The 22,677-nt window shown below is 43.0% G+C and overlaps 1 protein-coding gene and 1 long non-coding RNA gene across 4 annotated transcripts in view; one reads left to right on the top strand and one right to left on the bottom strand.

Annotated features, from left to right (window-relative positions):
- The window catches only part of LOC115459808 (transient receptor potential cation channel subfamily M member 7-like), a 214,101-nt gene that overhangs the window by 28,983 nt on the left and 162,441 nt on the right, over window positions 1–22,677 (bottom strand). For all 3 annotated transcript variants that reach the window (XM_030189591.1, XM_030189592.1, XM_030189593.1), the window contains 2 exons: window positions 20,053–20,135; window positions 16,309–16,514 (listed from right to left, as the gene is read on the bottom strand). In XM_030189591.1, coding sequence (XP_030045451.1) covers window positions 16,309–16,514; window positions 20,053–20,135 — 289 coding nt within the window. The remainder of the gene's footprint in view (window positions 1–16,308; window positions 16,515–20,052; window positions 20,136–22,677) is intronic.
- Window positions 1,660–13,571, top strand: LOC115459810. Its single transcript, XR_003940335.1, has 3 exons — window positions 1,660–1,735; window positions 12,729–12,794; window positions 13,499–13,571. It is a non-coding gene; the product is annotated as an uncharacterized LOC115459810 (long non-coding RNA).

The following is a 22,677-nucleotide window of genomic DNA, read 5'->3' as shown; positions in this document are numbered from 1 at the left end:
GATATGGTGGTGAAGTTACTTGTGTTATGTTGTGAGGTGAGTATAAGGCATTGTGTTTTTACTGCGTTGAGTTTTAGCTGGAATGCATCAGCCCAAGAGTGCATGATTTTGAGGCTTTGGTTGATCTCGTTGATGATTTCTATTACATCGTGTTTGAACGGGATATATATCGTGACATCATCTGCGTATATGTAGGGGTTGAGGTTATGGTTGGCTAGTAACTTGGCTAAGGGTATCATCATTAGGTTGAAGAGGGTTGGTGAGAGGGGGGATCCTTGGGGACTCCCCATTCAGGTGTCCATGGGGCTGAAGTATCCTCCTTCATTATTACTTGATATGATCTTGTGGTCAAGAATCCTCTGAACCAGTTGAGAACGTTCCCTCCAACTCCAAAGTATTCAAGAATATTTAGTAACTAGTAAAAAAGGCCCGTTTCTGTTTGTAAGGAAACGGGCGCTAGCAATGGTTTTGTTTTGTTTTTTTTTGGTATCTGTAGAGTTGTTAGTAAAGTGTGTGTGTTTGAGTGTGTGTCACAGTGAGACACAGAGAGTGGAAAAGAGTGTGTGTGTGTGTGTGTGTGTGTGACACAGAGCTACAGTGTGCCAGAGTATGTGTCTGCGTGTGTGCATGACCCCCTCATTCTGTCAGATGTGCAGTTACCCCCACCTTTTGTGTTTGAAGTTCTGGGACCACAGGGGCGAGCAGTGAGTGTGAGTGTGTGTGTGTGTGTGTGAGAGTGTGTCTGTCTCTGTGTGTGTGTATTTGTGTATGTGCATGACCCCTTCCTTCTGTCCATGTTGCAGGGTCGTCCCCTCCCCCCCATGTGTTTGTATTTTCAGTAACTTTTCCTTGTTTTAATCCTGAGATTGTGCTCTTTTGTCCATGCCCTCCATCCATCCATGTGTAACATTTGTCCTCTCCCCTTTCCCTCTCATTCTGTTCTCTCCCCCCTCTCCATGTGTTTTTGTCTGTCTCCCCTTGAAGTTCCAGGCCCCTCTCTTTTCCTCCCCCCCTCCCTGCATGTGAGAGAGAATATGTGTGTGTGTCAGACAGAGTGTGTGTTTGAGAGTGTGTGTCACACAAAGAGTGAAAGACTGTGTGTTGTGTGTGTGTGTATGACCCCTTCCTTCTGTCTGAGGTACAGGGTAGTTCCCCCCCCCCCCCCCCCCCCCCCCCTGGTTTTTCAGTTCCTTTTCTTTTCTTTTTTTTTAATCTCGTGATTGTGCTCTTTTTTTTTTTTTTTTTCCTGCCCTTTCTCTCCCATAAGTGTATCTGCTGTTAGGAAAGTTGGTCCGTCTGCTAGGCTTCAAGCAGCTTGCATTATAGTCGACCCCTGCTGATATGCTGGAGGCTGTGTCTTCACCTTTGTTTTTGTTTTGTTAGTGCGGGTCCAGAGGGCTGTTCAGCTTCCTGCTGCTTGCTGAGGTGCCCGGAGCCTGTGTGTTCACTTTTTTTTTTTTGGTTAGTGCAGGACTGGAGGGCGATTCAGCTTCCTGCAGCTTGCAGTGTGGTGGAGGGCCCCTGCTGAGTTGCCCCGAGGCTCTCTCTTCACCCTTTTGGTTTTTTTTTTGTTTTTTTGTTACTGTGGGTCTGGTGCCTTTTTTTTTCTTTTTTTTTGCACGTGCCAGCAGCCAGTTCCTGCGTTCAGCTGTGTTTGTTGACGTCATTGAGTTTGATGCTGCCTAGTAGACCACCTGCTGAGGGAGCCACGGTCCCAAGCATTAGAACGTTGGAGGTGAGTTTTATTATATAGGACTAGTAAAAAAGGCTCGTTTCCAAAATAAATGAAACGGGCGCTAGCATGTTTTTTTTTTGTTTGTTTTTGTGTTTGATATTAAGGGATATATATGATTTAAAAAAAGGCAAAGATGTTTTTTTTTGTTGTTAAAGTTTTGAGAGAGCGTGGCAGGCTGCAAGGGTGCTTTTTTTTTATTAGTGGTTCAGCATTTGTATTGTAGAACCTCACCCCCACTTCTGTATTTAATTGTTCTTTTAGAGAGAATGTGTGTGTGTGTCACAGAGAGAGTTCGTCTGTGTGTGTTTGTGAAAGTGAGAGAGGTTGGTGTAAGTGGGAGGGTGGGTGTGAGTGTCTGTGTATGTGTTTGAGAGATTGTGTGTGTGTGTGAATGTAAGAGGGGGGAGGGGCAGAGTGTTAGCCTGCAACAGTGAATTTTTTTTACCCCTGTACAGAGCACCCTTCCCATGAGAAAGCTTTTGTGCACACAGAACCCACAGCCCCACCAGCCAGCTAAAAACGTGCAACATGCGCATGATAATCATTAGGAGGAAAAGCAAGAGGACGCGATGTTGGTACAAATATAGGCCCGCCTTCCCCGCGTTTTGTTTTGTAATTACATTTCATTTTACCTTGCAGCACCAGCTCTTTCGTGTACCCTCCATTCCCCGGAGAGGCTTGCGCCGTCCGCCGGCGTTATTTGAAATATACAGCCCAGCCCCCATCGATGCCGCCTCTTGCCTGACTCAGCAGAACGTTCAGCCGATTGGTCGGAGCCGGTTCCCCAGGGCGACGGTGGTAAAATGCCTTTTCTGCAAGTAGCAGGAGCGCTGAAGCCGCTCCTCCTCTGGGGTCTGACGTTGCGGTTCCTCGCGTTTTGGAAGGCTGGTGTTGGGCGCTATTTCTGTTTCATCGGCGCAGTGGCAGGTGATTGTGAGGCAGGGGGAGGAGTAGGGAAACACTCTGTTTCGGTTGCATTCCTGTCGTTCATGTTTGCGCGAAATTGCTCCGCCCGTGATGTCATGACGTTCAACGCGAGGGAGTGACAGACAGACATGGTGAGTGGAGAGGCTTCACCACCATGAACTAACGAACCCTTCACGGAAGTGGCTGGAGCTTGGGGCCTCAATAGAACGTTCAGGTAGCGAATTATGTCCGGAAGGGGCGTGGCTGAGGGCGGGTGTATGAGTGAGAGTGAGTGGTGGCTGACAGGCTACAACAGTACAGGGCTTGAGTGTTTCCCTGCCACACTGTGAGCTTCAGAATTGGAGGTGAGAATTATTAATATATAGATATTCAGTGGTTGACCATGTCGAAGGCACTGGACATGTTGAATTGTAGTAGGCGTATGTTATTGCCAGTTGCGATTGATTGTTTAAATGAGTACATTAAAGTCACTAGTACAGTTTCAGTGCTGTGGTTCGAACGGAATCCTGATTGAGACTCGTGTAGAATTGAGTGTTTATTTAGGTAGTCCGTGAGTTGTTTTGTCACTACACCTTCCATGAGTTTGGTTATTAGTGGGATAGATACCACTGGGCGATAGTTGGTTAGGTCATTAGTATTTTTCTTTGCATCTTTAGGTAAAGGGGTAAGTAGAATATTTCCTTTATCCTTAGGGAAGAGGCCATTTTGCAGCATGTAATTTAGGTGCCTCGTAAGGTCTGATTTGAATTGTTCAGGGGCAGATTTTATCAGGCTGATAGGACAGGTATCTAATTTGCATTGCGACTTAGCATATCTTCCAAGCAATTGAGAGATGTTGTCCATCGAAAGTATGTCAAAATTAGTCCATGATCGGTCTGCTGGGAATTCCCCGGTTATTGGGTCTAGGCATTCAAGGAGGTGTTCGTATTCTGTCGTGTTGATAGATATCATGAATCATAGCTTTATAATTTTCTCTTCGAAGTAGTTTGCAAGATTGGTTACTGATGGGATGTCTGTGTTGTTAGTAGTAACCAGTGTGGTATTTAGTCGTTTGTTTATGAGTAGGAGTTTATGTGTATCTTTGTAGTTTGGTCCGATTTTAGTTTTATAATATGTTCTTTTAGTTTGTCTGATGGTGTATTTGTATTTTCTTTGTAGTTGTTTCCAGTCATTGAATGTGGGGTCATCTTGTTTCTTATTCCATGCTCTCTCTAATCTTCTGACTTGTGTCTTTAGTTCCTTTAGTTCTTCGTTAAACCATGGTATTGAGTTTTTTCTGTGTGAGGTTCTAGTATGAAGTGGTGCTATGTTGTCTAGTACGGATCTGCATCTATTGTCCCATTCGAGAAGAAATTGGTGTGAGTCTGTTGGTGCTGTCCATTCGTCATTATAGAATTGTTGCCAGAATGTTATTGGGTCTATTTTGCCGCTCGTGGTATATGTTTGTTGTTCTTGTTTACGTTGCAAATCTTTCGTTTGTCACTGAAGGGAGAGGTTTGCTCTGTAGTGATCAGACCATGGTGTAGCTGTCCATTTAGTTTCTGTCAGTGCAAAATTTGGTTCTGATGAGAATTTGTATGTGATGATGTCTAGTGTATGTCCTTTATTTTGGGTAGGTTGCATGTTTGGCCAGTGGAGCTCCCATAATTGGAGGAAGTCATTGTATTCGCATACGTTATTTAGGTTAGTGTCCTCAAGGTGAAGGTTGATGTCACCAGCTATGAGAAGGTTTTGGGCGGAGACACATGTGTTCGATATCAAATCCATAAACTGTGTTTGGCAGTTTTGCCAGTTGTTTGGTGGCCTATAAAACAAGATAAGGTTCAGGTGGTCTTGTAGGGTTGGGTGGTTGATTCTAACTGAGGCTATTTCCAGTTGAGGAAGTATGGATTCTGCTATTGTTGTAACTGTGAAGTGGGAGTTATAGATTATGGCTATTCCTCCTCCTCTTTTTCCGTTCCTTGTCCAGTGGGTAATTTTGTACCCTGGAGGACATAGCTCTAAGATTATGGGATCTTTGGGGTCATGGATCCAGGTTTCGCTGATGAGTAGGAAATCGAGGTTGTCAGTTGTGATCCAGTCTGTTATTGTCGTGGTTTTGTTGACTACAGATCTGGCATTTATATAACCTATTTGTATTAGGTGGAGTTCATTTGGATTCGAGTCTGTAATGATTTCTATTAGTTGTCTGTTCTCTTGGTGTTTGAGTTTGTTATGTCCTTTCTTTCCTTTCTGTTGATTGTGTCCGTAGGTGAAAGGAACATCATCCCTTCTTGGAACATACTAAAATATATGAGGTATATCAATGATATATTCATTTTGTGGCAAGGCAAAAGTAATACTCTTGAATCCTTTTACAACTGGCTAAATACTCTAGATGTGAATCTGAAGTTTAAGATCGAGTACAGTTCAAATGAGATAAACTTCCAAGAATGATAACCACTTTACAATCTCAATCTACAGAAAATCTACAGACCATAACGCTTTTTTACATTACACAAGTTACCACAATACCAGCCTCAAGAAGAATTTACCCTTGTATCAATTTCTCCAGTTAAGAAGGATTTGTTCTCTTGCAGATTTCACCACACAGGCGCACATGTCAGAAAGATTTCTCAGCAGAGGATATCCATTAGAGTATATCTCTACTGGTTACAAAAAAGCCCAAACAAATGATAGACAAGATCTTTTACAAACAAGAACTACGAGAGATAGCCCGGACAGTTTGTACCCTAAATTTTCATTTTTGGCCCATCAGATACACAAGAATATATGCCGCCATTGGCACATTTTGGAAAGCCACGAATGTTTCAGGAATAAAAAACTTGTTGTTGCATACTCTAGAGAAAAAACCCTAAAGAGAAGCTTGTGCCCTCTAGTCTACCAAAACTGGAAAATGGACTAACAAAACATTTTTGGGACATCAGAAGTGTGGTCATTGCAATGTATGCAGACAGGCTTGGGAAACATCTGTCTTTATACATACACCCTGTAACACAGAAAACATATGAATTGCATCATACATCTGATTGCAATTCTTCACATGTATTATACATCTTCCAATGCACACCTGTTATATATTGGAAAGACAAAGAGGATGAACAATAGAGCATTGGAGCTTTATTAATCAGAATATTGCAAGTGCACCTATCGTAACACCACATTGGAACACAGCAAACCATTCTGTGGATGATCTCATGTTTTCAGTCTATAGGAGTTTTACACCCAACTGGAGAAGAGGCAACCTGGATAACCTACTACTGAGGGAAGAGCAAAAACTTATATATGAATTCAACACAGTTGTTCCGTCTTGACTCAATACGGAGATTGATCTTCGTCCTTTTCTTTGATATATACCAGCTTTACAGAATCTCCGGATTTAACAATCGTGTTATAAGCACATGCAGTGTCAGTTAGAACTCAATATGGAATTATATCATAGTGTTGGGCAGTGCCATAGCAGTGTCAATTAGCTGTTAAGATTAAGGGGCACGTAGAAAAAGCTGAGTAAGGTATTTTTGCACACAGGCAGTTGCTTTCACAGACGTACCTGGTTTTAATTCTTACATTAATTTTAAAGAATATTATTTTGTATTTATTCATAAATATTGCTACATTCATAACCACTTCAATATTTTAAGTAACATCCGGTTGATCATACTTATTTTTGTATCTGTTTGATGTGAATGACAGCTCTATTTGTATGTATAACATTTGCTTTATCCGTCTACCTTATCATATGTTTTTGAAAAACAAAGTATATATCTTCTAATACAAGCACTTGCTTTACACAGGGACACTTATATTTGCATTAATTTTTACTAATAGCATTTATATCTATCTATCTATCTATCTATCTATCTATCTATCTATCTATCTATCTATCTATCTATCTATATATATATATATATATATATATATATATATATATATCCACATACGCGACCAGCTTCTCATACATCAGCATGCAGCTATGGAACGCACTACCGAAGGCCATAACAACAACGCAAGACCTAACCATCTTCCAAAGACTAATGAAAACAGAGCTTTTCAAGAAGGCATACCATAAACATCCATCTTAAATACTAAATAATTACACTACACACGAACCATACAAAACCGAACTCTTATCACATGACAGACACCACCACCCTAAACATAGTAACATAGTAGATGACGGCAGAAAAAGACCTGCACGGTCCATCCAGTCTGCCCAACAAGATAAACTCACATATGCTACTTTTTGTGTATACCTTACCTTGATTTGTACCTGTCTTTTTCCGGGCCCAGCACTATCCCCGCCTCCCAACCACCAGCCCAGCCTCCCACCACCGGTTCTGGCACAGACCGTATAAGTCTGCCCAGCACTATCCCCGCCTCCCAACCACCAGTCCCGCCTCCCACCACCGGCTCCTGCACAGACTGTATAAGTCTGCCCAGCACCATCTCCGCCTCCCGCCACCGGCTCTGCCACCCAATCTCGGCTAAGCCCCTTAGGATCCATTACTTCTTTTACGTTTTCCTTGTATATGTATTGTACTGCTTGAGGGTAAACAATTTCAATTTGTAGACCCTAAACAGCTTAAAGATTTCCTAGATGCTAGAGTTGATGTGACTGTTACATGCCCTCCTACATAGCAGGCAGGAGTCGGAATTTAGAGGTAGCAATTGTGTAATAACAATTTAATATTTTGTTTTCTTTCCTTTTCTTGGAATCTTCTTTTTCTTTTTATTGTGGACGGAAAATAGTCTTCATTGTTTCCTCATATTTTCATGTAAAGTGATTTCTTTGTTATTTGAATCTGAATTGCATAATCACATTGTGTTGTGAATTATTAAATGATTAATAAAGGGGAAAAAAAGGATCCATTACTTCTGAACAGGATTCCTTTATGTTTATCCCACGCATGTTTGAATTCCGTTACCGTTTTCCTCTCCACCACCTCACGCGGGAGGGCATTCCAAGCATCCACTACTCTCTCCGTGAAAAAATACTTCCTGACATTTTTCTTGAGTCTGCCCCCCTTCAATCTCATTTCATGTCCTCTCGTTCTACCGCCTTCGCATCTCCGGAAAAGGTTCGTTTGCAGATTAATACCTTTCAAATATTTGAACGTCTGTATCATATCACCCCTGTTTCTCCTTTCCTCCAGAGTATACATGTTCAGGTCAGCAAGTCTCTCCTCATACGTCTTGTAACGCAAATCCCATACCATTCTCGTAGCTTTTCTTTGCACCACTTCAATTCTTTTTACATCCTTAACAAGATACGGCCTCCAGAACTGAACACAATACTCCAGGTGGGGCCTCACCAACGACTTATACAGGGGCATCAACACCCCCTTTCTTCTGCTGGTCACACCTCTCTCTATACAGCCTTATAGCTACGGCCACTGCCTTGTCACACTGTTTTGTCGCCTTCAAATCCTCAGATACTATCACCCCAAGATCCCTCTCCCCATCCGTACCTATCAGACTCTCCCCGCCTAACACATATGTCTCCTTATGCAAAACAAGATCTCTCTACAGTCGATGACCTAATGTAGATTATAATGCATTGTATCACCCTGAAACCTTCAGGCAATACCATACTTACTCTCCTCTACCATGTATGTACACACATGGTATATATATATACCATGATCTGTTCCATATAAGTTATGTTCCATGTATGTTATCATGTATGTAGGCACCATACGCAATAACCTTTGCAATTCTACTACCCGAAATGGCATCAGCCATTACGGCGAATGTAAGCCACATTGAACCTGCAAATTGTGGGATACAAATGCTACAATTACAGCAATTTATCTCTAACGCACTAGCACACCTTAGTAAACAGTGCCCATGATTTCCTAGATTACACACTATATCCTTGCGCCCTCTAGTGGCATTGTTTCTATTCACCAGCACAGGCTATCTTTAATATTTAAGCCCGGAGAGCACAGCACACTTTTCATTTCCATATATTTATTAATTTTTACTTTACTTTCATTTCTTTTTCACATCATTGGCACTTCTTTACATTTTAGCCTAAACAGTTTGACAGTCCTATTTTTAAAATTTTTACTATTTTTTGAATTACCATATTTTTAACTATTTTTTTTCTTTTTGTCCGCATGCGCTACCTTTAGGCGCCATTTCAATCTACTTTAAACTTTGTTTACATAGCGTATACACCTTCCCGTTGTTCAACAGTATTTTCTGGCAGCGTAAATTTTGAGATCATTACTCAAATGCGGTTAGCTTGGCAGAGTTTAAAAAGGGGTTAGACGGTTTCCTAAAGGACAAGTCCATAAACCACTACTAAATGGACTTGGGAAAAATCCACAATTCCAGGAATAACATGTATAGAATGTTTGTACGTTTGGGAAGCTCGCCAGGTGCCCTTGGCCTGGATTGGCCGCTGTCGTGGACAGGATGCTGGGCTCGATGGACCGTTGGTCTTTTCCCAGTGTGGCATTACGTATGTACTTATGCACTTATCTGTGGTATATTATTCATTTTCATACATTGTTTTAACTGATTAAGGGGCCCTTTTACTAAGCTGTTTAAGCGTCTATGCACGCCCAATGTGTGCCAAAATGGAGTTACCACCTGGCTACCAAATGGCTCTTGCGGTAATTTCATTTTTGGCGCACATCCAATGTGCGCGGATTAAAAATAATTTTTATTTTCGGATGCACATATCGGATGTGCACCAAGTGGCATTTGATGCGCACAGGTCATTACTGCCCAGTTACCGCATGAGACTGACAACCTTACTGCCAGCCACTAGGTCAATGGCCGGCAGTAAGGTTGCAGACCCAAAATGGGCACACGGCAATTTTGATTTTGCCTCAAGTCCATTTTCAGCAAAAATTTTAAAAAGGCCTTTTTTTACAGGCATGCTGAAAAATGGATCAGCACTTATCCAAACCCTGCACCTACACTACCACAAGCCATTTTTCAGCGCAACTTAGTAAAAGGACCCCTAATTTTCCGTTTTGTTCAATGTGGCACTGATGCATTTTTTTTTTCTTTTTCATAATACGTACTATGTTCCTTTGGGGCATAGCAACACTGCTTTGGAGAACACATTATTTTCAGTTCCTTTATGAAGTCCATATATTGTTCTATTTAGGCTCTTGTTTTGTTGGTATGAGCCGAACCCGGCTTTGATCATTTTGATGTTTTGCAAAATATTGGCACTTTCTTCCCAGGCACGCTGTGAGATACTGGCATTTATTTAATTATGAATGAGATACTATTTTTCTTTGCCTACGTAGGGAAGCAATTTAACCACCATTTTCCTGAAAACATAGATCAGTATTTCCTCTTTTCCGTTAAAGGCGCTGTTCATACCTATTTGAACACGTTAGTTGTGCCACATTGTAGTGTTTCAATATGACTTAGAGCTTTTTCAGCATCTATTAGATTTTTGTTCCAATTCCCACTTCAGGCACAGGCAGCTCCTTGTGACTCTGGGTAAGTCACTTAACCCTCCATTGCCCCATGTAAGCCGCATTGAGCCTACCATGAGTGGGAAAGCACGGGGTACAAATGTAACAAAAATAAAATAGATACTATTGGAGATTCTACATAGAATGTTGCTACTACTGAAGATTCTACCTGGAATGTTGCTACTATTGGAGATTCTACATGGAATGTTGCTATTCCACTAGCAACATTCCATGTAGAAGGCTGCGCGGCCACATTGGTGATCTGCAAGGGCTGACTTCTACATGGAATGTTGCTAGTGGAATAGCAACATTCCATGTAGAATCTCAAATAGTAGCAACATTCCATGTAGAATCTCCAATAGAAGCAACAGTGGAGGAGTGGCCTAGTGGTAATGAAGGAGTGGCCTAGTGGTTAGGGTGGTGGACTTTGATCCTGGGGAACTGAGGAACTGAGTTCAATTCCCACTTCAGGCACAGGCAGCTCCTTGTGACTCTGGGCAAGTCACTTAACCCTCCATTGCCCCATGTAAGCCGCATTGAGCCTGCCATGAGTGGGAAAGCGCGGGGTACAAATGTAACAAAAATAAAATAGATACTATTGGAGATTCTACATGGAATGTTGCTACTATTGGAGATTCTACATGGAATGTTGCTATTCCACTAGCAACATTCCATGTAGAAGGCTGCGCAGGCTTCTGTTTCTGTGAGTACGTGCAGGACGTCAGACTCACAGAAGCAGAAGCCTGCGCGGCCACATTGGTGATCTGCAAGGGCCGACTTCTACATGGAATGTTGCTAGTGAAATAGCAACATTCCATGTAGAATCTCAAATAGTAGCAACATTCCATGTAGAATCTCCAATAGTAGCAACAGTGGAGGAGTGGCCTAGTGGTAATGGAGGAGTGGCCTAGTGGTTAGGGTGGTGGACTTTGGTCCTGAGGAACTGAGTTCAATTCCCACTTCAGGCACAGGTAGCTCCTTGTGACTCTGGGCAAGTCACTTAACCCTCCATTGCCCCATGTAAGCCACATTGAGCCTGCCATGAGTGGGAAAGCGCGGGGTACAAATGTAACAAAAATAAAATAGATACTATTGGAGATTCTACATGGAATGTTGCTATTCCACTAGCAACATTCCATGTAGAAGGCTGCGCAGGCTTCTGTTTCTGTGAGTACGTGCAGGACGTCAGACTCACAGAAGCAGAAGCCTGCGCGGCCACATTGGTGATCTGCAAGGGCCGACTTCTACATGGAATGTTGCTAGTGAAATAGCAACCTTCCAAGTAGAATCTCAAATAGTAGCAACAGTGGAGGAGTGGCCTACTGGTAATGGAGGAGTGGCCTAGTGGTTAGGGTGGTGGACTTTGGTCCTGGGGAACTGAGGAACTGAGTTCGATTCCCACTTCAGGCAGAGGCAGCTCCTTGTGACTCTGGGCAAGTCACTTAACCCTCCATTGCCCCATGTAAGCTGCATTGAGCCTGCCATGAGTGGGAAAGCGCAGGGTACAAATGTAACAAAAAAATAAATATTAGCACTGCATCTTTTTTTCACATGAGTTCTTTTTCAGATGATTAATTGAAATACACTGTACTTTTTCTTTATTAGATGTGCCGTAAGGGTTTACTTGTTGTGTTCCTCTTATGTTTGCATTGCTCTATTGACTTTAATGTGGATGATCTTTTTTCATGAAATGCTATTGACTCCGCATTTTTATTTCAAGGTTTGTAGATATGTTTATACACTTGTCTTCACATTCATTTAATAGGTTACTATCGCTGCTTTTTTTCAAGGTGTGTTGCATTGGTTCTTTTTTCTCTGTTTTCAAATGCGATGTAAGAGTTCACTTAGAGCCCCTTTTGCCAAGCCGTGATAAAAAGGGGGCCTGAGCTGGTACTGGCGTGTGTTTTTTGACGTGTGCCGAGGCCCCCTTTTATCACAGTGGGTAAAAGGCAGGTCTTTCTCTTTTTCAGGAAATGGCCATTTGGGGAGGGGGGAGTCCTTACCGCCATCCATTTTGTAGTGCTGGGGGTGGGAATTAGCACCAGGCTGCTGCGGTAGCCCAGCAGTACTTCTTTTTTAGCAAGTGGTAAGCCTGCATTTGTAAAAGGGGCCCTTATTTACTTGACAATGATAGTATCACTCCACTCTCTTCGATGGGACTTACTTTTTTAGATGTGGTTCAGAGATGAAACCGTTTCTACATTATTTCTTATTCACACCATCTTAGGTACGTCATGCACATTGCTTTTCATTTAGTACCTTGAAATGATTTTCTGATGGTCCTTTTCACCTTTCCACAACATTAACATTAACCATACCTCAATCCTTCCCCACACATCTCTTCCTCTTGTCCTTCTCTAATACAATTGTGTTATCTCTGTGATACTTTGTACCCATATATTGTAAGCCGCACTGAACCTGATATTGAGCGGGGTATAAATGCTACAAATAAATAAATACAATATTTTTTTCAATTAATTAGTTGTTAGTCTTCTACACTTTTTCCCTCTTTTATATCTCACTCACATTGTCTTGGGTATGATATATATATATCATTTTTTGTTTACTACCTTATCTCTTTTATCCAGGTTATTCATCTACATAACCTCTTCTTGTTCTTTCAGACCTTTTTTAGCAGTTCGGTTTTTGAAGACAAACTCATTAGTTTTACAATACAACACGTTCAAGAGGTTAGTTTCTTCCTTTTGTGCACATTTTTATATATTTACATATAACATTTTTATGTTTTGATCTCATTACACTTACTTCTTCTTTTATACTTATTCAGTTGTTTAATTTGCCTTTTTGTTCTTAATAATGAGATTGATTTTTTTTATGCTACTCGCATTTATCTTTTTTATCACTTGTTCCTGACAATGGGGTCCTTTTACTACGCCATGGTAAAAAGTAGTGTAGGCATGGGTTTTGGGAGCGTGCAAAATTATTTTTCAGCGCACCTACAAAAAATTGCCACGTGTCCATTTTGGGTCTCAGACCTTACCGCCGGTCATAGACCTAGCGGTAAAGAATTTGGGTGGTAATGACCTACGCGCATCAGATGCCACTTGGCGCGCATCCGCTATGCACATCTGAAAATTAAAAATATTTTTCAGACACAAGTAGGGGACGCACGCCAAAAATGAAATTACCACAAGAGCCACATGGTAGTTAGGCAGTAACTCCATTTTGGCGTGTATTGGGCACGCATAGATGCTTACGCGGCTTAGTCAAAGGGGCCCAATGATTTTTGATGCTACTTACATCTATTTTTAATCACTTGTTCCTGACAATATGTTTTTCAATTTTAACATTCTTTTAACTATTATTTTAATTTTTATTGCTGTAACACTGCATTTTTGTTATTTGTAATTATGTTTTTTTATTGTTTATATAGACTCCTGTGGCAGGCACATGGGTACCAAAACACAGCACCATGTCATCATTACGAATCACCAACTGAGTTATCATTACGAAGCACCAATAAAAGCTTTATTTTTCATATTGGGTACTCATTGATCTGTGTTGGAAGTTCCTTGATCCATTTCCCACTCCTGTCTTCCTGCTTTGTGCTTCCCCATTAGATTCTGGTGTTCTTTCTATAGCCGTAGTTTGTCTGCACTAGAAATGGCTGACCATAAACACATGCAATTCAGGACTGTGCAACATCCAGCAAATTGAAAACTTGGTTTTGGCCTTTCACATTGATTGAGATCACTGCTAAACCAATTTTGGCAAGGCTGTGGCCAGTGCACACTCAACAAAATGGTACTGGGGCTTCAGAGCAGATCACCTCTGTGGGACTAACCTGACAGTGGAACACACCACCAATACATGTCCACTCACTCATCTGCCTGGTGGTCTTGAGAGTTTGCACACCGCATCTGACTCTGAAATTGACTGGCGTACACTAAGGGGTCCTTTTACTAAGGTGTGCTGAAAAATGGGCTGCACTGATGTAGACGCGTGTTTTAGGTGCACACAGATCCATTTTTCAGCGTGCCTGTAAAAAAAGGCCTTTTATACATTTTTGCTGAAAATGGCCATGCAGCAAAATAAAAATTGGCACTCAACCATTTTGGATCGGAGACCTTACCGCCACCCATTGACTTAGCGGTAAGGTCTCACGTGGTAATCGTGCAGTAATCATCTACACGCGTAGAATGATGACTACTGCCCGGTTTCCGCCATGCGCAAAAAAATAAAAATTATTTTCCAATGCGCATAGCGGACGCACGTAAAAAAACCCAAATGATTCTACATGAGCAAGAAGTGGTTATGATCTTGAAAATGATAATAGACCAGAAACTTTGAATAATAAAATGAACATTATTATAGATGATTAATATCGAGATTATTGTTTTTCCCAGAGTTCCGGGTATGACTCCTAAAGATGAGCAATGTGGAATAATGAATTAGACGAGTAATATCTGGGGAAAAACAGGTTAATACCACGTTTTTTTTCTGTTTACTGTTTAATTGATCTCCTTGTCTTGTTTCACTCTCCCTATTTAGTGGTCTAAGGAAGAGAATAGAATTACCTGACTGAAATAATTCCTGTATATTACTTTTTCTATATTTCTGGCAAGTTGTTTCATCGCTTGTAAAAATTAAAATGGTTATAAATAAATAAATAAATTACTGCCCAAGCCACGCGGTAGCCGGGTGGTAGCTCCAAATTGACACATGTTGGATGCTCATACGTGCCTATGCAGCTTAGTAAAAGGCCCCTAAGATGGGGGTCCTTAACCAGTGGTACAGAAAAAAGTCAGAGCACAGAGAAGGGTCTTGAAATCTGAGGCAATTTATAGAAACTTTCTAAACAGAATGAAGGCATTTATTAGGCCAGTTATTGGCAACTGTAATTTTAGTCACCTTGTCAGCAATTAGCATGCCAGTGGCTAACAGTTGGCGACATACAAAGCTGACAGTAGTCACTAGTGGGCACGTGGTTTAGGAAGGGGGTGCGAGGGTTTCATTGATCAGTTAAAGGGGTACAGGAACCAAAAAATGTGAAGACCCCCTGCATTAAGAAGAAGAGGGTCTACAAACGCCACACTGCTTTAGGATCTAAGTCTAAAACTGGAACTGGCGAAAAGGCCTCCCTCTTGGAAATGGATAAACCAGAAGCTTTGAGTTAATTGAGAACATAGTAGGTGCTGGAATGGATCAAACTGCTCTGAGGTATGGATCACAAAACATATCTTACTCACAGACGTAACAAAGTTCAGGATACACTAGTGTCACACAAACCTTTGAGGTTGTGTTATCTCCACATTTCTTCCCTTCTATGTACTTTTAACTGTCACTTCCCCCATAAAAGGTAAAGGTGACTTTTTAAACATTGTAGAGCACTGTACTGCAATTAAATTTAAGGGAAACGAAAACTCACACACATACTTCCCTGTAAGCTGAGCGGCAGTCCTCCACCTGAGGTCCTGCCAGTGGGGGGTGCTGTTTCACTTTCACATTTTATATAGTGAGGGTCAGGCAAGCTCTGCAGGACTCCAAGGAGCTCACCTGACTCTAGTGATTGAAAACACAATATTGAAGCATTGCCCTCCACTGGCAGCAATGCAGTTGGAGGACTCTCGCTCAGCTTAGAAGAAACAGTGCAGATATGAACACACACTCCCCATCCATTTAAGAACCCTTTCTGCATCATGTAAGTAGTTTAGAAGTGACACCATGTACAGTGTGGGGTCCTTTAATTAAGGGGCACCGAAAAGCAGCCTGCGCTGGTGTAGACATGTGTATTGGACGCGCACAGGTTCATTTTTCAGCGTACCTGCAAAAAAGGCCTCTTTTTTTGGCCGAAAATGGACGTGCGGCAAAATGAAAATTGGTGCGCGCCCATTATGGGCCTGAGACCTTACTACCACCCATTCACTTAGCGGTAGGTTCTTATGCATTAACCGGGCGGTAATCATCACTGTGCGTACAATGCCGATTACTGCCCGGTTAGCGCCGCACAATGGAAATTTTCCAGAGCATGTAGTGGGCACGCGTAAAAAATGAAATTACCACCAGGGTCACGAGGTAGCCGGACGGTAGCTCCGAATCGATGTGCATTGGGCACGCGTAGGCACCTATGCGGCTTAGTAAAAGGGCCCCTAAATTACTAGGATGCCTTTCTCTGCCATTGAGAAATATTGAACAAGAAACCGGAGAAGTGGTCTCCTCCTTCCATTGCAATCCAAGTCTTACCTTGGAGATCGAGGACTAGCAGTTCTCCTCTGGTATATTCGTAAGTCCAGTGGCTGAATGCCAGCATACTCTGCTCCAGGACACTCCTTGGGTTTATTTCAGCCCCACAGTTATTATTGTATTTCTTGAATTTTCCAGCCATACACTCTTCAATGGTGAACCATTCTTCCGCTGAGTGGCAGTACAAGAGGAAAACCTCCAGAAACCTTATCAGGGAGATAAAGAAAATCATTAAAAAGTAAAGCTGATGATGGAGACACAAGGGCTTACACAATGTGAATTGGGTCCCAAAAGTGTTGCTTTAGACGGAAAACACACTGCACCCACATTTCAGTGGTGGACCCCACACAGACGTCAAAGCTGTGCAGTTTATACTAAGGGCAAGAACAATCCTAGGGACACCTTCTCAGATGCCGGGCAAAGAGATTTTTCTACTGTGACAGGAAGGTGTCTGTACTCATAGACAAGGTTTGGTTAGAAACTTCTGCAGTACAACTGCGGAAATTCTGAGGCAAATTTGCATACTGCTCATATGCTAATGACGAGATAGAAAAGAAAACCCCATTGAGAGTGAAACTGTAATAAAGGTGATTATTTTTAAAAGACCATTTTTATTTCTTTTCCAAATATTCCATTAAAAACTGCTTTCCAAACTCTGTTGTACATGCCTAAGAAAATGTTTTATTGTGTATCGTGTTGGCATTGTAATGTAGCATACTATGCCATACTTCGTATTGTTGTTTGAATATTTTTACTGCTATAATTGTCTATTGCTTGTTTGACTTATACTTGCTGTACACCGCCTTGAGTGAATTCCTTCAAAGAGGCAGTAAATAAATCCTAATAAATAAATAATAGGAGAGGGTTGTATGTATTTGATTTCCTGTCCTTGGCTAATCTTTCCTTTGTTTTCAAAAATTATATTTATTTATTATTTTACATTTGTATCCCACTCATGGCAGGCTCAATGTGGCGGGCAATGGAGGGTTAAGTGACTTGCCCAGAGTCACAAGGAGCTGCCTGTGCCGGGAATTGAACTCGGTTCCTCAGGACAAAAGTCCACCACCCTAACCACTAGGCCACTCCTCCACTCCCTTGTCACTCCCCTATCATGTGGAATTTATACCTATTCTCTTAAAGCGGCAGGTTCATTATGGTGATATCCTATGTGGTATTTTCCTGTATCATTGTTGTAATAGAAATGTTTTATAATTTCAATAAAAAATAAATAAATAAAAAGGGGTATTGTTACAGTGCCACTGACATCCAAAAGTGACATTTCCACCACTAAAGTAGCCTTCAAAAGCTGTTTGCTATAGGGATGTGCACAGGGCAACTCTTCAGTTTCTTTGGCCTTGTTCCCTGATTTTTTTGTGTGTGTTTCCCTTCATTTCACACATCCATTTTAGTAAAATAAATAAATAAATAAAAGTCTTTAATGACCCTTAAAACCTTTTAATGCTCACTGATCAACTTAATGCATGTTAAATCAATTTAGCATGTCCCAAGGAGCTTTTTTACTAAAGGGCATTTAGCCCTTAACCTGGGCTTAGCATGCAAAAAACAGGCTATCGCAGGACGTCAGACTCAGAAACAGAATGAAGGAAGAAGAGGACCTCGGCTGGCGGGGGTTGGGGTCCCCCGCCAGCAAAGGTAAGCGACGGCGGGGGGAGGGTCTTCGGCAGAGGGGGGTCAAAGTTGGTAGTGGTGGTGGCGGGGGGGGGGGGGGGGTCGGCAATGGCGGGGGGGCTAAAATGTGCCCCCTCACCTCGGGCTCTGGACCCCCCCTCCCGCCAAAGTCTGGCTACACCCCTGGACTAGGGTGCTTCCAGGACCAGATTTGGAAACCACTGCCCTAGACAATTAGTGCCAATAATTGGCTTTTTCACCAGCAATTGTTGGCACCAATTAGATTTAATTGTAACTTATGTGTGTAAATTTAGGTGTGAGATCTGCGTCTAAATTGTACGCACCAGTATATAAAAAGGGGTGTGGAAATGGGAGGGTCAGGGGCAGAACGGGGGTGTTCCTAGTATTTGCGTACATTGATATAGAATATGGGGAATTAGGTGCATGCATCTGTACCACGTTTCAGTTGATGCAAATGGCCGCATCAAAAGTTAGGTGCGATTCCTGGGCATAAGCGCTATTCTATAAACTGCACCTAGCTTCAAGCGTGGGCTTATAGAATAGTGCTTTTTTTTGTGCCATATATAGAATTCATCCCAAAATAGGTGCCTTTTGGATTTTTACATATGCCCTATTTTGTAGAATGACCACCCCACCACCACCACCACCACCCCTCTCCACACACACATACGTGGGAATCAGATCCCTGGCTGAATATGCTTGCTGCCAAGAGCCATCTGTGTATATCTTGGGAGAAGTGCAAATGACAGCTCACAGCAGCAGAGCCCAGCCTAGTTTCAACTCAGCTGGAAAAAGAAGCAGGAGAAAATTGCCAGATCAAAAATATTCATCGTCCCTTTATACCAGGGGTCCTCAAAGGGTCACAGGCCAGTCGGTTTTTCAGGATATCTCTAATGGATATGCATGAGAGAGATTTCCATATAATGAGGTGACTGGCATGCAAATCTTTCTCATGTATCTGAAAACCCGACTGATTCCCAGGAGAGCTTCGAGTACCCCTGCTTCACACCCAGGTCCACAGAGAGGGGGGGACAAGGGGGACCCTCACCAGCCAAACCAGAGGCCCAAAAGCTCTGTGTCAGTTCCTCCCCAGTCTCCAAGTGGGGCCCGACGCTGGGGTCTGACTCTCTCCTGCTCCTGACGGGACCTTGGTGATAGCGTCACGACTGGAGCAGGAAAGAGAAAATGCTGCTGCCGGCCCCCGCCTTAGAGGCTGGGGAGGAGCAGACACAGGGCTTTGGGGGTCTTCAAGCCCTGCCAGCAGAAGTCTTCCTCCATCGCTGTTCTCTGCCGTATTGCCTGCCCTGCTGCTGCTTTTCCCTTCACGTCGTCTATGCGGAGAACAGCGCCGGAGGAAGGCTTCTGCTGGCAAGGCTTGGGGATTCCCGCCAGTCAAGGTATGCAGAGTTGCAGCGGAAGGCAGGGAGGTGAGGCAAAATGTACCCGCCCCCCCCCCCCCCCCCACACACTTTGGGGTCTGGCCCCTCCAATTTTTATAGTCTGGCTACGTGGCAGTCCGGGGGTAGGGGGGGGGGGGGGCTGGCAGCAGCAGTCCTGCTCCAGGCCCGGCTCAGTCTCTTGGCAACTAGTGGTGAACTTTCAGCCCTACACCTCCCCTCAATTAACTTTTAGGCCCTCAGTCTACAGCTGCCCCCCCCCCCCCAATACTTTGATTATTAAACTCAAAAATCATGATAATCACACAAAAACCCTATAAAAATGCAAGTTCAAGTATGTGCTGATGGTTCTTTCAGTTTGTCTGGCTGTCAGGATCTATTATTTTGCTCTGACTGCAGCTGCTCTTCGTTGCCCCCAAGCACTGCTGCCCTAGGCAAACACATAGTCTTGACTAACGGTTGGGCCAGCCCTGTTTAGTATGCGCCATCTGATTCCAGCAGCCCCAGAACTTCATGCACAACCTATTCCCAATACTTACTGAGAGGAGTCCATTGCATGCAGTCACCCCTGAAATGAATGGCATGCTCTGACAGTGCCCATCTCACCTCCTGGAGGATGACACAAGCCACTCACCACCCCAGTGTCATGTATTAAAAGCAAAACCATAGGGAGCTCCAGACAGCTTAAAGTACTTACCTTGGGGAATATGGAATGGATTTGGGTTTTGTCTGATTAAAAGCATATAAGAGCTTTTGTGCTGCCCTCTGCTGCTGAATCTCCTGTAAAAGAAAAAAAAAAAAGTTCTGTTAATTTAAGGGACGTGAGGCAGGTTTATACAAGTTCAGTCCTCAAGGGTCACAAACAAGCCAAGTTTTCAAGATAACCCTAACGAATATGCATGACAGACATTTGCATACAATTGAGGTAAGTGGGCATGCAAATCTCTCTCATTTAGTTTCATTACTGATATCCTGAAACCCTGGCCTGTTCATTGTTCTCAACAACTGAACTTGGACTAGCACAGTGCAAGTTGTACCGATCAAAAGAAAAATACAAAGGAAATAGCTGTGTTAAATGTCCGTTGAGGCTGGTGGATTTTTCATCTCTGAGCTGAAGGTAGGAGTGAAATATATGAATCAGGGAGGCTAAGAAGATGGATTAAAGCAGAATGCCTAACATGTTAGCAAAACACAAAGCCTTGAATTCTGGATCCCTAAAGGAAAATTGCCCCTCTCCCTCCCTCATATGTGTTTCTACAGGGCTGTGCCAATGCAGTAAGTGGGGTAAGCAAGGCAGGGGGGCGCCTGCCTTCGAGGGGCGCTGCTGCCCTGCCGTCCCTGTCTTCCGCTCACTTGCAAAATCTTTTACCTGAAGTTGCGATTCTCCTCCTTTTCATGGCAAACCGGAAGTGAAAGCAATGCAGCAGTATTCACTGAGGCAGGCAGGCTCTTCAAGTTATTTGAGAGAATGCAACCAGATTGCTATATACAGTGGTGGAAATAAGTATTTGATCCCTTGCTGATTTTGTAAGTTTGCCCACTGACAAAGACATGAGCAGCCCATAATTGAAGGGTAGGTTATTGGTAACAGTGAGAGATAGCACATCACAAATTAAATCCGGAAAATCACATTGTGGAAAGTATATGAATTTATTTGCATTCTGCAGAGGGAAATAAGTATTTGATCCCCCACCAACCAGTAAGAGATCTGGCCCCTACAGACCAGGTAGATGCTCCAAATCAACTCGTTACCTGCATGACAGACAGCTGTCGGCAATGGTCACCTGTATGAAAGACACCTGTCCACAGACTCAGTGAATCAGTCAGACTCTAACCTCTACAAAATGGCCAAGAGCAAGGAGCTGTCTAAGGATGTCAGGGACAAGATCATACACCTGCACAAGGCTGGAATGGGCTACAAAACCATCAGTAAGACGCTGGGCGAGAAGGAGACAACTGTTGGTGCCATAGTAAGAAAATGGAAGAAGTACAAAATGACTGTCAATCGACAAAGATCTGGGGCTCCACGCAAAATCTCACCTCGTGGGGTATCCTTGATCATGAGGAAGGTTAGAAATCAGCCTACAACTACAAGGGGGGAACTTGTCAATGATCTCAAGGCAGCTGGGACCACTGTCACCACGAAAACCATTGGTAACACATTATGACATAACGGATTGCAATCCTGCAGTGCCCGCAAGGTCCCCCTGCTCCGGAAGGCACATGTGACGGCCCGTCTGAAGTTTGCCAGTGAACACCTGGATGATGCCGAGAGTGATTGGGAGAAGGTGCTGTGGTCAGATGAGACAAAAATTGAGCTCTTTGGCATGAACTCAACTCGCCGTGTTTGGAGGAAGAGAAATGCTGCCTATGACCCAAAGAACACCGTCCCCACTGTCAAGCATGGAGGTGGAAATGTTATGTTTTGGGGGTGTTTCTCTGCTAAGGGCACAGGACTACTTCACCGCATCAATGGGAGAATGGATGGGGCCATGTACCGTACAATTCTGAGTGACAACCTCCTTCCCTCCGCCAGGGCCTTAAAAATGGGTCGTGGCTGGGTCTTCCAGCACGACAATGACCCAAAACATACAGCCAAGGCAACAAAGGAGTGGCTCAGGAAGAAGCACATTAGGGTCATGGAGTGGCCTAGCCAGTCACCAGACCTTAATCCCATTGAAAACTTATGGAGGGAGCTGAAGCTGCGAGTTGCCAAGCGACAGCCCAGAACTCTTAATGATTTAGAGATGATCTGCAAAGAGGAGTGGACCAAAATTCCTCCTGACATGTGTGCAAACCTCATCATCAACTACAGAAGACGTCTGACCGCTGTGCTTGCCAACAAGGGTTTTGCCACCAAGTATTAGGTCTTGTTTGCCAGAGGGATTAAATACTTATTTCCCTCTGCAGAATGCAAATAAATTCATATACTTTCCACAATGTGATTTTCCGGATTTAATTTGTGATGTGCTATCTCTCACTGTTACCAATAACCTACCCTTCAATTATGGGCTGCTCATGTCTTTGTCAGTGGGCAAACTTACAAAATCAGCAAGGGATCAAATACTTATTTCCACCACTGTATGCTTTGGTTTGGTGATAACTCCTCACTCAGGGTGAGCTTCAGAGCTTGACCAGCATTCAAATTAAAGAGAACCTGAAATTTTAAAAGTGCTAAAAATAAGTTTTAAAAGTATTTGCATTAAATCTAATTGCAGAATTCAGGTGCTGGGAGTCTGTACTTGGTTGTCATATGCTCAGATTTGTTTAAATCATATGCAAATTAGTCTGTTTTTGGGAGGTTCTCATTTGCATATTTATG

This window comes from Microcaecilia unicolor, chromosome 1 (assembly GCF_901765095.1).
Source record: "Microcaecilia unicolor chromosome 1, aMicUni1.1, whole genome shotgun sequence".
In the NCBI taxonomy this organism is placed as follows: Eukaryota; Metazoa; Chordata; class Amphibia; order Gymnophiona; family Siphonopidae; genus Microcaecilia; species Microcaecilia unicolor.
The sequence above is the reverse complement of the archived record's forward strand: the minus strand, read 5'-3'. Positions and strand labels throughout refer to the sequence as shown.